Source organism: Vidua macroura, chromosome 16 (genome assembly GCF_024509145.1).
Source record: "Vidua macroura isolate BioBank_ID:100142 chromosome 16, ASM2450914v1, whole genome shotgun sequence".
Classification (NCBI taxonomy): Eukaryota; Metazoa; Chordata; class Aves; order Passeriformes; family Viduidae; genus Vidua; species Vidua macroura.
The window spans coordinates 12,919,466-12,935,470 of record NC_071586.1 but is presented as its reverse complement, the minus strand read 5'-3'; the positions used below and the strand labels follow the sequence as shown (position 1 = coordinate 12,935,470).

General features: G+C 40.4%; 1 protein-coding gene across 1 annotated transcript in view; it reads right to left on the bottom strand.

The window, feature by feature from the left end:
* SDK1 (sidekick cell adhesion molecule 1) overlaps positions 1-16,005 on the bottom strand; it is a 383,954-nt gene that overhangs the window by 195,200 nt on the left and 172,749 nt on the right. Inside the window, exon 5 of the mRNA XM_053992256.1 lies at positions 9,516-9,649. Within this exon, the coding sequence (XP_053848231.1) occupies positions 9,516-9,649 (134 nt within the window). The remainder of the gene's footprint in view (positions 1-9,515; positions 9,650-16,005) is intronic.

The following is a 16,005-nucleotide window of genomic DNA, read 5'->3' as shown; positions in this document are numbered from 1 at the left end:
AAATGAAAATTAGTTTTTGTGAAGACACTGGGAGGGCAGCTCTGCCACGCAGACCTTTGGCACGTGCAGCAACCTTTAGGATATATTTAGGTTTTTGCAGTAACTCAGTGCAGAACATACTCCACTAAACATCTGTTTTGACCATATTTACTATTCCTTATCTATATTGTTTAGACTAGATTTCAAGCTTGCCTAACACAACAGTTTAAAGAATACTATCAAATAGTTCCTAAAGTATTTCTTTTCTAAATTGAAGAGTCCTTCTGTGACTAAAAAAAAAACCCTCAGAACACCCTACATGCTGCAAATTTATCTGCCTCATAAGGAAAAAAATGCTTGTCACTGTTTTCCTAAGCAAGAGCTTAGTATGTCTGTGCTCTCACTCACAGATCAGCCAGGACAGCTTTTCTCACAGCAGACCAGGAAAGAGCTCTCATAGCCATAGAACAGAGAATCATTGATTATCCTGAGTTGAAAGATCTGCAAGGATCATCATCAAAGTCCAAATCTTGGATGATTTTCTTTAAATAGGCTTGTTTGTTTTTCCTTAAAATAGCATATCTCAGCTCAAGCTCACTTCAGTAAGTTACAGGTTCTTAGTTTCTTAGTAAAAAGCACCTTCAAAAGGGTCTGCCAACTTAAATAAGCGAGAATTATACTTTAAATACATCCCACTGTGTAAAGATGGGAATCAAAGCAAAATACTTCAAGTCAGCTCCTTGGAAAACTCCAGCAGTTTGGCACAGCAGAAGGAGACTTAGAAGAAACCAGGAGTTAATGTTCAAAAGGGGTAAATTGATGCACCGGTCTCCAGTAGCTGTTCCTCCTAAAGCTTCAGCATTATAGGAACTGAAATGCAAAGCCCTTACAAATGCCTACAAATCACTGGGCTTCTGGCTGCTCTGGGAGTTTTTAGGCAGTGCAGTTGGATCTGGGGTGTACAGGATAAAGAGATAAATAGTTCCAGGGAAAAGATTGTTTGCCAGACTGACAGGCCCAGGAAGCTGCCAACACTGAACATTGTTTGACTTAAATCTTCCCTGTTTTATGATTTCTATTACTGTTATTATATTATTCATCTAGATACTCGTTTTTATGGCATTATCAGTACATATTAAAAAGCTTTTGCAAGATCCCACAGTAGCGCTTAAACTTACAAGTATGGACAGGAGCTACTACTCTCATGCCAACAATTAGAACTAATCATGAGCACAAAGTACTTACATGAGAGTGAGAAAATTAGTTCACTTATCACTGCACTGAAATGGAAAAGAGAAACTAAATAGAAATATGCTCATGATAGAATGTGGTTAAATTGGAATTGGATTATATTATCAGTTTCACCATTTCTGCCCATGAAAGATGATTCAATCTCGAGTAACCAACATCATCTTTTTATGTCTGATCAAAACAATGTTTATTTTAACAGCTCCCTTTCATGTTATTCCACTGTGAAGAATTAGTACAAGATTGACTGAAGAAAAACACAGATCAAAAATGATACTTTCTTTGTAAATTCTACAGTATTATTTAAAACCACTGTAGGTGGACCAATGAGATTGAAAAGTCTGTCTGTTGAACCAGCAATACTTTTCTGTCTAGAAAAGTTTTCTGGCATTTCTCTTCTGCTGATCTTCCAACAAATCATCGCAGTTTGTTCAAGATGGCATTTTCCTGCATGGCATGTATAATTGATGGGTGTCACATTTTATAAAATGATTGCAAGGTAAATTCAATTTTCCCTTTTCCTTGTTTGTGTCCTCTAAGAATCCCTTATCTCCACCTATCAATTACCAAGCAGTGACAGAGATAGGATACAAATCACTCCGATGAATGTAATAGCAAAAGTGATTAGAGATAGGGAGAGATTAATTGCATGTGTCAGATATAAATAAAGGGTTTAGGAGACAACCCAGGATTTGGAGCCTGTGTTTGTGTGTGCATTCCAGATCTCCCTCAGACACTGTAACCCCCCAAACCTCTTAAGCAGACAAGTGTAACAAGAAGCCATGTTAAAATAATAAGTTTGATTATAGAAACTTCAGCATTTGCTGCTTCTTCAGAGCAACATGCATAATGTATGTGCATCTGCTGAGGGAACAGACACTCAGCTCGGGTGCAGTTCTGTGGTTTCACCAGCCACTGAGGAGTCCCCATAACAACAGGGTTGCTCTCTTGCACTTAGGAGAAAAGGAAATAACTATTCTTCCCATAAACCACGCATTTAAAGCTTCATTACATTTGTTGATGCTGTATGATGAAAATTAAGTGCCAGATATTTGAATAGGTTTTATGCTGATTTAGGCTGTTTCAATTCTCTTTAATAGGAAGACTGAAATAATCTTACAGAAAGTTCAGTTTATCATCTTTCCATGACAAAAGCTACCAGCAGAGGAGACCCTGCTTGCCTGGGGCAGAGGCTGCAGCAGATGCACCCTGAGTGGCACTAAGTTTTATCAAAAATAGTCCAGCGGAGGATGAAACTGGAGACCAACCAATATTTCTGCTTTTTATCAGGAAGAGAACTGATAGCATATTTGGAAAAACTAAGAAAAAACGCTTGAGCTGCCACAGAGGTTTCTTGGCTCACCTTTATTATTCCTGCAGTTTAGCAATCTATCATTTTAACCACAGGTTTTCTTCTCTATCTCTGCAGTTAAAAGTGAGCAAAGTTTTCCTTTAAGGAGAAGAAAGGTAGAGAATTATGGAAGAGATCTGGCTGAGGCTTTAGAAAAACCTAACAATGAAATTTGGAGTCCAAGAAGGCTGATAAATCCTGAACATCATCTGTTACTTCTTTGTAATGCATATAAAATCAGCCTACACTGCAGTACAGTGTCACTTTTTGCAGTAGATAATAGGGTAAAGCACTGAGAATATCAGCCTCCACTGAAATTGCCAGCTCTGGATAAAGCTTAAACTAACATTTGTTCCAATATATCAAACCCAAATCTTTAACACTAACTCAATTTAGTCTTTTTTTCTCACAGCTATTATTGTTATTAAAATGTGTTTGACTTAAATACATAACCATGCATTTGAGATGTGTGTAAATTGCACTTTTTTCTCAAAGTAAGGAAAATGATCCTCACTTAAAATGTCCTTGAATATTGAGCAACAGCAGAAGAAAAAGCACTTTGACAGTATTTGACCAGGGTATTAAAGATAGCTTTGACACAGAATGTGTCCTTAGGGGTGAGTGTTAGACCCCAAACACTTCCACAGACTCCTTCAAATTAACATTTCAGATAACTGAGGCTTGTTTAGTGCCAATCAAATGTTCAGGGTCACCCAAAGCCAAAGGCTCACATTTACTCAGGGAACCGCACCACGACACCCTTCCTGGAAATCCTGCTGGACAAAGAGAGCAAAGCCTTTGAGGAGATGGGGAAGAAATGTGATCCTTTCAAAGAGCCACTTAAAACCAGTTCACAGAGGGCCGAGCTCTGCTCTGTTGGACTTCCCCAGTATTTGGTCACAACCTTGGGAAATCAGGTACAGTCATGGCACAGAAATGCAATTTAACCTCATCCCAAATTCCTTCTTTTTCCCTCACCAAAAAAAACACCAAAAAGTAAACAAAGCATCACAGAACCACTGAATTCACCTCCACAGCACTGACCCAGAGAGACTAAAAGAAGTCAATTTTTTTGGCATGAACTAAAACCAGTCTGACAAGTCTGTAGAGCTTGTGTGAATTTGACATCAGAATAGAAATATCTGTTCCCTGGGTGTGCCAGCCCATTCCTTTTTTCCTGCCTACACCTGAAAGCTGGGACTAGCTATGAAAAATTCATGCCTTTTGTGCTTCAAATGTACCCATGAAGGATCCTCAGCATCTGCTGACTTGAACGAACCCTGATGGTTAATATGGAAAATCATGTTAGTGAAATGCTCTCTTCCAGAGAGGAAAATGTCTGCTCAGAATCTTCTGAAAACGTATCTTCTTACCACACCTGACACAAGGATGTCAAGAGGAACATCCTCCCAAACACACCGACAGCTAATGGGGCACTTCCCCCCCACCTCTTTCTTTCCTGACAACATAAGGAATATTTCATTCTTCCAGACACAAAAAGTGACCTAAATGTCCTGTGCAATCACGAGAGCCTTCCTTTATAGAAGAAAGCCAAACAAACAAGAGCTTTGAGGTAAATTCAGTCCCTGTGAGTCTGAAATGGGACTTCTGCCTTCTGTAAAGTTTATGTCTTGATACATTAAGTTGAAGAACAAAACAGGCACCAAGCAGAGAAAAGCAGGGTCTATTTAGCCTCATGTTAAGGTCTGCCATAACAGAATAAAATTCTTCTAGTTGCAAGTGGAAGCTGGGCAGAACAACATGACACCCTTATACTTTAAATTAATTGCAGTGCAACCAAGCCAGGAGTTTAATTTTCAGTCCCCAACTTTTTTCTTTTCCTACTACTTTTTTTTTAAGCATTGCCAGTGCCCAAGGGAAAAATTTATCTTCGTTAAATGATAATTGGCTTTATTATCTTTGACTCTTCAGAAATGCTGGCTGGCAAGGTTTTTAAAATTTTCATCAATCTTGTTTTCTCTTTTCACGAAGCCTGCATCAGAAAATGACATCAGGCTGCAGAACACTGTATCTCATGGTGTTACCAACAGGTCTGGGGACCATCTAATTTACTAATAAATAAATCTATTGGAGCGACATGCATCTCAATATTTCACAGCTTAACAAGGAGGGGCAGGAGCAAGGCCCTGAATTGCAGTTCCGGACGATTAGCGCCGCAAAACCAATTGAAGCAGGACCATCTAAACTGTCACAACAGCTTACACACACCCACCTCCTGCAAGCCAGCCATTTAAATCATTTACTGAGGCCCACATTTTTCGTAAAGTGCCTCAACTGGACTCAGAAAAAGCCAAGCACTCTGTTAAAAGTTTCCAGGATTAGGCCAGTGGTGCTCTCATAAAGCATTGCCCTGAAGTCAATAATGGAAATATCTCACCAGGGCTTTGCCAACTTCTCCCCAAGTGGCTCCAGAGCCTGGCCATGGTGTCACATCATAAAGTGGAAGGACACAGACTGAGTGCCCTGCAGGGAATAGCTCGGCCAGCTCCTCACAGCAATAAAAAGCTCCCTATGAATCTATTTTTTTTATCTTCCCCTTCTAAGAAACCCACTTAAACTCTGGACTTGCATTCTAAAATCCCTCATGGTTTCATTAAGAAGCTCTAAATGGCCCTGCTCCCCTTTACCCTCAAAAAAACCTCCATGCAAAAGTGGCACAGCCAACAGCAAAGTACCATGTACTGCTTTTTTTTGTTTGTTTGTTTGTTTGGGTATTTCTGGTTTTGGGGTTGTGGGGTTTTTTATCATTACTTTTGGAGATTTGGGGTTTTGAGTTTTTTTTGTTTGGTTGGATTTTGTTTGTTTGTTTTTTTAAGTTCTGTACTACAACCAGAAGAATTGTGATGCAGAGATATTTAGCTACACTGAGAATGGCCCTCAAGGAAGTGAGGGTTTTATGATGGCCTTACTTGAATAAACACTTCAATCTTTAGGTGCCCTGCCAACACTTGTAAGATCAAAGAATGTCACTTTATTCCCTGACAAGTCACAATCCTTAGGAACAGACCTGACCATCTGTGCTGCAGGGGTATGTCTGGCTGTGGGAGAAGAGGCATATGAAAGAAAAAGCCTAAAGAATTAAAGATCCATTTATGATACCATCATCAAACCCTATAACTCAATAGATGGGAACAGGAATAAAGCATTTAGGATTTTCCAAGTGTTGCTGTTGAAGAGCAGTATTTACATCTCAAAAGCTTGTACCAGCCCAGAGACAGATAAATTCTCACACCACTCCAGTCAAGTTAGGAAGTTCCAGCAATGGAGTTAATACTGAAACCCTCCCAAGCAGCAATAGTGAATTCTCAACAAGGAGTAAGTGAGTAATTTGAGTTAAAACCCAAAGCCAGTGTTGTTACTATTTCCACTGCCAAACTCTTGACTTTCAGACTTTCCGATTTTCCAAGCCAAAATGTTGTGTTATTTACATGAAAGCTCTGACATATGGTTAAAAAAAGAGGAAAGGAAAAAGTGGCAAGATTTTCATTAGTGTAGTACACAGTTCAACTCATTTTTAGACATTTTAAATTTAGGACTAATTTATGACACCTCACACTAATTTCAGATGTGACGTTATTCCCAACATGCTGCCTGTTGGACATAATTTTTATTTCCCCAGAGCCTGTCACCTCAGAGATGATCTAATCCTCCTGAAATCAGTGCAAATGAATCCACTTGAAAGAAACATCCATGGTTTTCAAGCAGAGCTGGGTGGACCTCACCCCCTGTCACATTCAGACACAGGGGTTTAGGGCAGACATGTGGAACACGGGTGCTCAGCCAAGCTGGGGACTCAGCTGTGAAGGAAAAACACTGCTCAATATTTGGATCTTCCCACTGAGTGACCAGATCTACTGGGAAATAAATCTTTAGTGCCTTTGCACCAGGGGTGTGTAAGGACTGAGCGATGGGGACGGGGCATGTACCTGAATCACCCAAATGTCCTGAAAATCTGAGCGGCCCCCTAAGCCCTGGCACTCTGCTGCCTTCATTTCCCATGTGTGGCCAACCTCAGAACATGGAGAACAGCAAACCCAAGCACAGCCAAAGCAATCCTGACAAGCCTGCAGGCTTTCTCTTGGAGCTGTTTCCCATCTTCCCCTCATGTTTGCAAGCAGGGGCGACGGGTGGGTGTGAGATTCACAGTGTTGGACTCAGTGAGCTGCAGTTTAGACTGACAAGAAACAATATGTCTTTACTATTAATACTCAGAGCCCCACTGGAGAATTCAGTGTGACTGGGACTTTTAGACTGTTTTTGAAACATGCTCAACATCCTCTAATCTTTTTATACCATGTGTATCAAATACAGTTATTAATTGAAGGACAGTTCAGTGTATTTTCCAGGCGATGCTCAAGCTCCATTTACCTTCAGCCACAATTCAACAGCGACTTTAATCTGCAATATAAGGCCCTGTAACTCATCCTCTGCTCAGCTCAGAGCCAGACCTTTCTCCTGCTGTCATTCTTGTACTTTGGAGCAGAACAGGACAGCTTACAGCTTTCTCAGCTGTTAGAATGATTCTGCAAATATGCTTTTCTTACAGGCTGAAGCAAATCTGACACTGGTCTCCTTCAAGGAATAATGAGCTGTGCATATCTAACACTGTTCTCAGAGAATGGCTGCCCTGGGAATTATCTATAGGGTTTTTTTTCCTCCTGCCCTCAATAATGGTGGCAGTGTGCATGCCGAGTCAGGCAGCAAGGTTGTACTCAATAATTAATATATAATCTACTTGCACAGAGATTGGCTATTCCTCTTGGGGTTTATTGGATTTTGATTAAACTGTTTTTAAACTTTATACATGTCCTAATGAAAAGTTACAAGTGTCATCACTCCTAACATCCCATAAGATTCAGATAGTGACAAGTCAATGCAGTATCTTCCTTATCTGTGTTACCTTTAACAATCTGTTTCCAACCTTTTGCCTGAATTCTTTATTACTCTTCCAAAATATGTCATTTTTCTGCAACCATTTTCTGCATATTGCTTGAGGACTGTATTTTTGCCTGATTATTTTCTGTTACCAGACCAAAAATGTTTATTCATTTCTATGTAATGTATCACATAAGTTTCCTCCCCAGATCAAAGTTCAGAACAACCACGTTAATCCAATTTTCTTTACAGACTCCAATGCCTTACAGCCAGTGCCTTCCTTCACCACACATACACAGCCTTAATAACCCTGGATATCAAGGTGTCAATTTGAAAACCTCATTGACTGATATTAATTCTAAAAGCAAATTCATTTCTGGCTTTCCATCTTGTCTCATCCTTCCTTTTCTTTTATCCATTTAATCTTTCCTATTTGCCACATTCCAGGCAGACTTTGCATTCATGGTATCAAGCCTGTGAGCATTTTGGAGTGTTTTCTTTTCCATATGCCCATATTACCTTCTGCTTTGCATAGCACTTGTTATGCATGCATGATCACAGACTATTTCTAGCATTAATTAAGACATGAAATTAAAGTGGGAAGTATGCTATTGGTCACATAATACAAACAACACAAATTTGCTTTAAAAATGAAATTACTAAAGTGTTAGCAAACCTCTTCATACTGTCAGAAATAATAATGTTTACAGTCTATGTGCCACAGAGCAACCAGAATTCACAAGTGGATTTGGAATATTATTTCCACTTTAGAAAGATACACATGAAACCTCTGAGCAGTTCATTTAGTTTAGACACTTGTCTGGAAGAAAACAGAGGTCTCCTGCTGCCTGTCAAACCATGCAGCTGCTGCCCACAGTGACCCCAGCCCATGACCAGGGCTCCCCGTGTTTGTCCAAGAACAGCTTTCCTTGAAATCCAATTAGGAATTTTAGCAGAAAAATGACATTTTCTTAGAAATGGAATGTTTCACAGGACCATGTTTCAGATGAACTTCTGACAGACACAAGCACTGTTCCAAAAGCAGTTTCCCATATTTCCTGCCCAGAAACCCAGACTCCCAAGATTTGCTGCTGTAAGGAAATGAGCCAACAAGGACTGTCCAAAATCTCGTGGTACCCAAGATCAGGAGATCTGGGGCATCTCATCATGCCATTGATCTAGAACTGAGTCCTGCATCTTCTAGAAACCCAAATTATCAGGGCTGCCACTGTCATCAGTGATTTACTCTATCACCTCTTCCCTGTCTCTACAAGCAAAAACGAGGAACCTCCCCATTCCCACAGGACTAACATGCTCCCTCTTCTCACTGCTACATAAATAATGCCTTTATCAAGTGCCTCATACAAGGATTCAATCCATTTCACATGTTTAGAATATTAATTTTTCATGCAAACAGGTTTACTGGATGTTTTACAAGAGCTTGCACATGCACATTTCTGCTGAATGTGCACCTTGGCACACTCAGTGTGCAGCCATCTCCCTGACCTCAGTGCTCTTCTGCTTTTCCCTCTTCTCTGCTGCAAAACCCAATCATGGAATATCTCTGGAGCAGTGGTGTTAATAGAACCCATGTAATGTAAAATAATAAGTAATAACAATGAAATGCATGTTCCCTGGGACTCTGTGATAACTCCAGGTAAAAATAATGCCATAAACTGGGAACAGATTCATAAATAAATTTGCACTCAGAAGGATGACTTGTTTACTTAGGCACAATGGAAAACAACACATTATAAACACCTGCATTAAAAGGAAATTATAACCACAACTTCACAATAAACAGTGAGGGATATCATCATGTACCTGCCCTGCACAAGGCAAACCACCAGACAAAGGGCTCTGAGGGTGATTTGTGGAGGGCATCTCCTCTCTTAGTTCAGTGTGCTCCAAACCAAGCAGGAAACACTGATCGCCTGTAAAGGTCCAATCCTTTATTAACAAGGCTCTATTTTTTATTGGGGCAGCCTTTGTGAGTCCTGCCTGCAGCCCCAGGGTGCCAGCACACAATTTGGGTACTCACGTGCGACGCTGAGATGAATGAAGGGACTGGTCTTGTTCTCCCCGTTCTTCTCGTTGACTGCCTGGACATAGTAACCTCCTGCATCCATCTCTGACACCCCCAGGATCACCAGCTGGTTCTCCAGAGTGATGGCTCTGTTTAGGGAAGAGAAAGATCACACTGAAATTAGAAGAATGTTATCCACACAGCACCTCAGACCTGACAGCCTAATATGATATTCACTGGTCATGTTGCAGAATCAAAACCAGCCCCACTTCAAACACAGGAAATAAAGATCTCAGATGCCTCTAGGCCTTTTCTCTATTTAGATCATGTAAGAAGGTGACACACAGAAAAAGCTTCAATGTGTGAAACAGGGGCAGTTTAAATGGCAATAAGAAGTTATGCAAGAATCAGCAAATGACACAGGGGACTGCCAGGCTGCAAACCACATCTTTGTGGAGTGATGACAATCCTGGCAAACATCAGAATGCTGCAAAGTCAGATTTATTGAAAACCTTCTCAACAAATGAAAGGCAGCCTATTAAAGAGTGACACTCCAGGAATTACACACATTTCGCTAAAATAAGAAAGTAAAAATCAAAGACAGCAGAACATCCAAAGGTAAACTTTTTGCATTTATGGCATCACTGGTTATCACCTCATCACACACAAGACCGTGGGCTGTCACAGAGATGAGCTGTGTGGATAGGGAGGGGTTTCCTTTCATCCTCAGCCCTGCAGGTAACTGCCTGAAGGAGTCAATAAATGTCATTGTCTAACACAAGTCTGTTCTTAGAGCTGCTGTATAACGAAGGTTTCTGTGAACTCCCTCACAGGCAGCATTACACACTTGGCTACTTTACTTTTCACATGGATTAGATGGCCTTTTCTTGACTATAAGAGATAAAGGATTAACCTAGAGGAAACGTGTAAGTATTCAAGGGTTTGAGGAATAGGACACAGGAAGCTCAAAACCCAGAAAGATAAAAGAAAGTGTAAAGTTCCAGGGAAAGCCAGTGGAGCAAAGAGCTCATCTACTGCAGCCTGGGACAGGCACAGACTTGGAAATCAGAGTGTAAGGCTGGGAGGAAGAAACTCCTTTCACTTCTAATACTTGATGAGAAGCCATGCTGAGTTCAGCTGTGCTATTAGATATATCATTGAGCATGAGGGTGAAACAACTTATGAAATTATTATACTGGAAGAAACAAATTCACACATCAATAGGCTCAGAAAGAATCAGCACTGAGTCAAAGCATTTGTGCACTAATCAGTCAATAATAAACACCCCTGCATTCCATCCTCCTGTTTTGCCATGGGTTGGTTACCCTTAGTAATAAACAGCTATTTTGCTCAGAAAAAAAAAAACAAGTAACAGTGGAAATCACACATTCCTAGTGCAGAAAACTGGTTTTTATACGTAGGGAGAGCATTAGAAATTACAGAGAGAACACGGCCGTGTTCAAAGCCAGGCACTTAATTCATAACACTTCAATTTCCTGATGTGGATACAAAGAAACCTGAGCTTCTGTAAAGCTGTCATGGAATCAGAGCTGGAAAAGATCTTTAAGATCATGGAGTCCAGGCCTGCCAAGGCCGCCACTGAACCATGTCCCCAAGTGCCACAGCCTCATGGCTCTTAAATCCCTCCAGGGATGGGGACTCCACCACTGCCCTGGGCACCTTTGGCCAGTGCTTGAGAACCCTTTTGGTCAAAAGATTTTCCCTTATTTCCAACCTAAATCTTCCCTGGTGCAGATTTAGGCTGTTTCTTCTTGTCCTGTCAGGGAATTGCAGAGCAAGAAGGTCCCTCCTGAGCCTCCTTTTCTCCAGGCTGAGCACCCCCCCAGCTCCCTCAGCTGCTGCTCAGGCTTCTGCTCCAGACAATAATTACAAAAAACTGCTGAAAAATGAAGCTAAATGTTCAGCTCTGGAATCAGTCATCACACACCACCTAAAGATCCTGCTTACAGCATCTACCTTGGCAACTTTTATTGTAAAAACTACTAAAAAAAACCCCACAGTTTTTTTTTTTAATTTAATGACACTGTACTAGTTTAATTGATTTAGAAAATGAATCAAAGAAACTGTGATAGATTTACAGAGTGAGGATATAAAATACAATTAATAGGACATTTGATAGAGCAAATAAAGATAAAATTCCAGTGCAGTGCTAATAATTGAATATTACAAGACAATTACATTCACACTCATTTCTACTTTAATTCTAAAGAAGCAAGCATTAGAAAGATTCTTTGAAAACACTGAAATATATTTCAGGCTGCTTTGATTCCAGGTAAAACTGCACCCAAACTTTTAAAAGTGATCCTTGAATACTGCTGAGATGGACACAGTCACTATCTGCATTATATTTTGACACTTAACCCATTAAGCTCATAATAATAATCAAGAACAAAGGAAATGAAAATGTATTTATGAAGGAAATTGTTGAAAATGAAGTGGGGCTTTTTCATTTTGATACACAAATTTTTACTGGAGTGTGAGCAAAATGTAACATTTGTGAGTGAAAAGTAAGTAAATTTTAGAAAGCAATCTACATAAGCATAAAAGTTAGCTATTAATTTGTACAGGAAAAAAGAATTAGAAGATAATGCAGCTCCTGAAGGCAGCTCTTAGGGGCCATCAATCACATGGTCAAAGTTAAATTCAAACTCCCCAAATGAGTTATTGATATCTTAATAGTTCTGTGAAAAATGGCACGTCCTGAGTTCATTAAGTGAAGGCAGGTATGGAGGCAGCCAGGAGCCTCCCAGGCTGCAGAGCCTGGGAGTTTTGTTTACATCACGCATGAGCCCCGTGCATCAGGAAAATCAATTAGTCACATTTTAAGGACTCATTAATTCCAATGTTTTTAAACCACCCGAAGCTCCAGGCCCCAGCCCTTACTGGGGCTGCAGCCACTTTCTGCACAACAGCTGCACAGAGCATCCGAAAATTGGCTTAACATGTTTTCTTGGGTTTATTGTTTGTTTTCATTGTCTGATATAACTTTTAAATTCTGACAGCACCACTGTGATGTTCCAAGGAAAATCTGATTCCTGGGTGCTCAGTTTAGCAGCACATTTCATGAAGATGACTGCAGCAGATGGAGTGGACCTGTCAGTAATTCATACCCAGCACAGAACTCATGAAAAATATAAATATTGCTTTTTTAAAGCAGTATCAAACTTAACTCTATCTAACATTTTTAAGACAGGAGCAACCAGCAAGCAAACTAAGCAGACTGATCCTCTGGGATTTCTTAAGCTAGGAAAGGAGCATTTTAAAATCACACTTTTTAATAGGAGAATGTTTGGGATTTCTCTGGAGCCCAGCAGAAGCCTGCAGGGAGCACAGTGGACAGGGCTGGCAGTGGGAGGTGGTTGGAATGGTGGATCCAAGGTTATCATGCCCAAAAACATCTCAGTGGCACCTTCACCACAGAAGGAGATGGAGGCTGAACCAGGCTGATCTCAAAGCAGAGGCAAGGGGGCCTTTGAGATGACAAACTGTGTTTAGGGAATGCTGTTTAATCAAAAGTTATGGACTGAGGGGATGGGAAAAGGCAGCAGCGATGGACACAAATCATTATACAGCCAATTATTCTAAGCACCAGAACATAGAGCAGCACCGTCTGAGGTTTCCTCACTTTCACTCACAGCAGTCAGAACTGAGCACGTGGATACCTGGTCTAAAGTAAAGCATCCCTGCCCATGGCACAGGGAATAGATCATCTTTATGGTCCCTTCCAACCCAAACCATTCCACAACTGTGCACTCTGGAATTGTTATCTGCACCTTTTCAAGTTGTCCAAATACTATAAACTCTTCTTCAAATAATCTCGAAGCTTATGGGAATTCTTTTGTTAAGACCAATGGGACATGAACGAGACTTTTACAAGTAAAGATAATTTTTCAAAGGGGATGCCATTCTTATGGCCTTTAAGTGAAAGGTTTTGGAGTTAATGCTGCAAATGAACCCTTCAGTATCTCAAATAGGTGGATTTAGATTAATAATGTTTTTTATGGGAAAATAGCAAAATCTACTCTCCAAGTGGATAATTCCCCAAAGTTAGATATTTGTTATGTTATTAGTCTAGCAGATTACACAAAAAGTAGATAATACTGGGTTATAAAAACATAAAATGAAAATCAGAGTAACCTGATTAGGCTCTCTCTCTGAAGGCACCATCTGCTCCTGAGCCAGCGTGCAATATTTTAGTGCAAAGGCCTTCATAAAACCTCTTTTCCAATATTACCTCCAGCTAACATGATTATTAATCCCTCTATACCAGATATTTTTTACTGGAGAGCCTCTGTTCCCCTTTCAAGAACTTCTGTCCACACTACACAGCAAGGCCCAATCTCCCCATGCCCCAGACACCATGGAATACCAGTGATGCTGCCAGAAAAGGGAGAGATTACAGAGTAATAACAAAATAATTACTGCAAGACTTCCCCCATGGGTTTCCCCTCTTGGAAAAGCAGGGATCTGCTGCAGTTGCACACACAGCTGTTCCAGGGGATCTCTGTGCATGCACAGCTTAACCCAGCCAGCACTTCACCACCCTCGTGGCTCCCGGTGCTGAGAGGGAATTATTCATCAAAATTATTTAAATACACATCTCTCACAAACAGAGCACCAAGAGCTGTGACTGCATGGCAGTTTTGTAGGATATTATTCAGGTTCTTAATACATTGTTACTGCAAATCAACCATCTATTAATAAAAATGTTATACTTAGACAGACACTGGATATTAAGTAAAACTACCCTGAATTTAGAATCGGGGCAGTTCATCTATTGCTTCTCTAGCTGTGTCAGGGCACAACACGTGTTTCTGGGAAGTGACTGGGATTTCTAGTCATGGAAACATCCCACAGTTAAAGAATAACCAAGACAGTCCTAATGACCAGGCAGAGGCCAAACACCACCCTAAATGAAGGACAACCAGCTGTTGATGGGTTTAGCAGGTGTATTTCCAGGAGGAGCTGAGATAAACAGCAGAGTTTCCACATTTTACAATTGACTTCCCTGTTCTCTGGTTTTGGGGCTTGCAGGGTCTTGGTTTAACAAGGCTGTAGACAACACTCCCTGTGCTTCATGAACACCTTACACTAAATCTGGTCTGTGCAAAGCAGGTGGAAGGCTGGAAAGGAAGCGGATGGAAAATTGCACTTGACAAATCATCAGTGACCCAGGGCCTGACTGGAAAATGAGAGCAGGTACAAACCACAGCGTCTGTCTTTGGCCTGGCTTAATATTTTCATTGGTGTTTGTTGACTGAATATAGATTTCACTTACTAAATCTGCTGATAAAGTCCCAAAGACTCTGAAAGACAGAATCAGAATTACAAATGAAGATCTGCTCAAGCCTCTCCACTGACTGAGAGGTTTGCAGTTCAGTGAACAAGCTCAAAACCTTGTAGTTGAGAAGAAGTGACTGAGCAACAGGTAAACCTCACAAGGGGGTGTGCAAACAGCAGTATCACTGGGAAATCTAGGAAATAACCCTGTTTTTCAACCTCCTCTCAGCCCTGGCTGTTAGATTTAAATGTATGGGTAAGTCCAGAAGAATTCAAACAGCACCAAACACTATCACAACCATCCACTCCCCTCCTCTCCCATCCATCTGACCCAAAGAATCATCCAGAGAATGTGATGTGCAGGAGAACACTAAAAAAAAAAACCAAAAAACCAAAAAACAAACAAACAAACAAACAAAAAAACAAAAACAAAAACAAAACACCACCAAACCAAAAAAAACAAACCCCAAAAAAACCACACACACAAAAATATACCAAGACCAACCAAACCTCAATTCATCTTCATATATGTACAGGACTGGTACAAAAAAGTGTCTCAGATTTAAGCAGAATCACCAAATATTGAGTCTTGGTATAAAAATCTTCGCAGCTCACCCTCAGAAAGCTTGTTTTTGGTCTTTGGAGATAGAAGCTCCCAGAAAAGATGCTCAGATAAATTATCCCAAATGTATATTTTTAAATCATGCCCATATCAAGCAATTGCTTGTCTAGAGATTAAAAACCCCACAAAACCAAACCCAAGATAATCACTATATAATTGATCACAAGAGAGATGTTTACAGGGAGAGACAATGCTGTCAATGCAGAGGCAAGGAATTACAGCAACAAACTAAGGAATAATTCCTAAGTGCACTATTTATGTTAAAACAGGGGTTTTTTTTCTCCCCAGGTTTCCAGCAGCTTCAATTCTTACTTAATGCAGCTTAATTATTACCACACAACTTTTCTTCTTTTTTTATTTTGATCTGTTTGCTTTTTTTAAAAAAAATCATGATTACACTTTAAGCAGCAGGAGTTAGTGCAGCCGATACAAGAACTTGGAATGTGCTTAAATCCCAGCTCCTGGGTGTTATCTTGCTGAACCACACCGAGGTGTGGCTGGATGTGCTACACCAGCAGCAGCACTTCTCAGGCTAATAGAAAAAAAACCAGACTTTGAAGACAAAATACACATCTTGGTCAA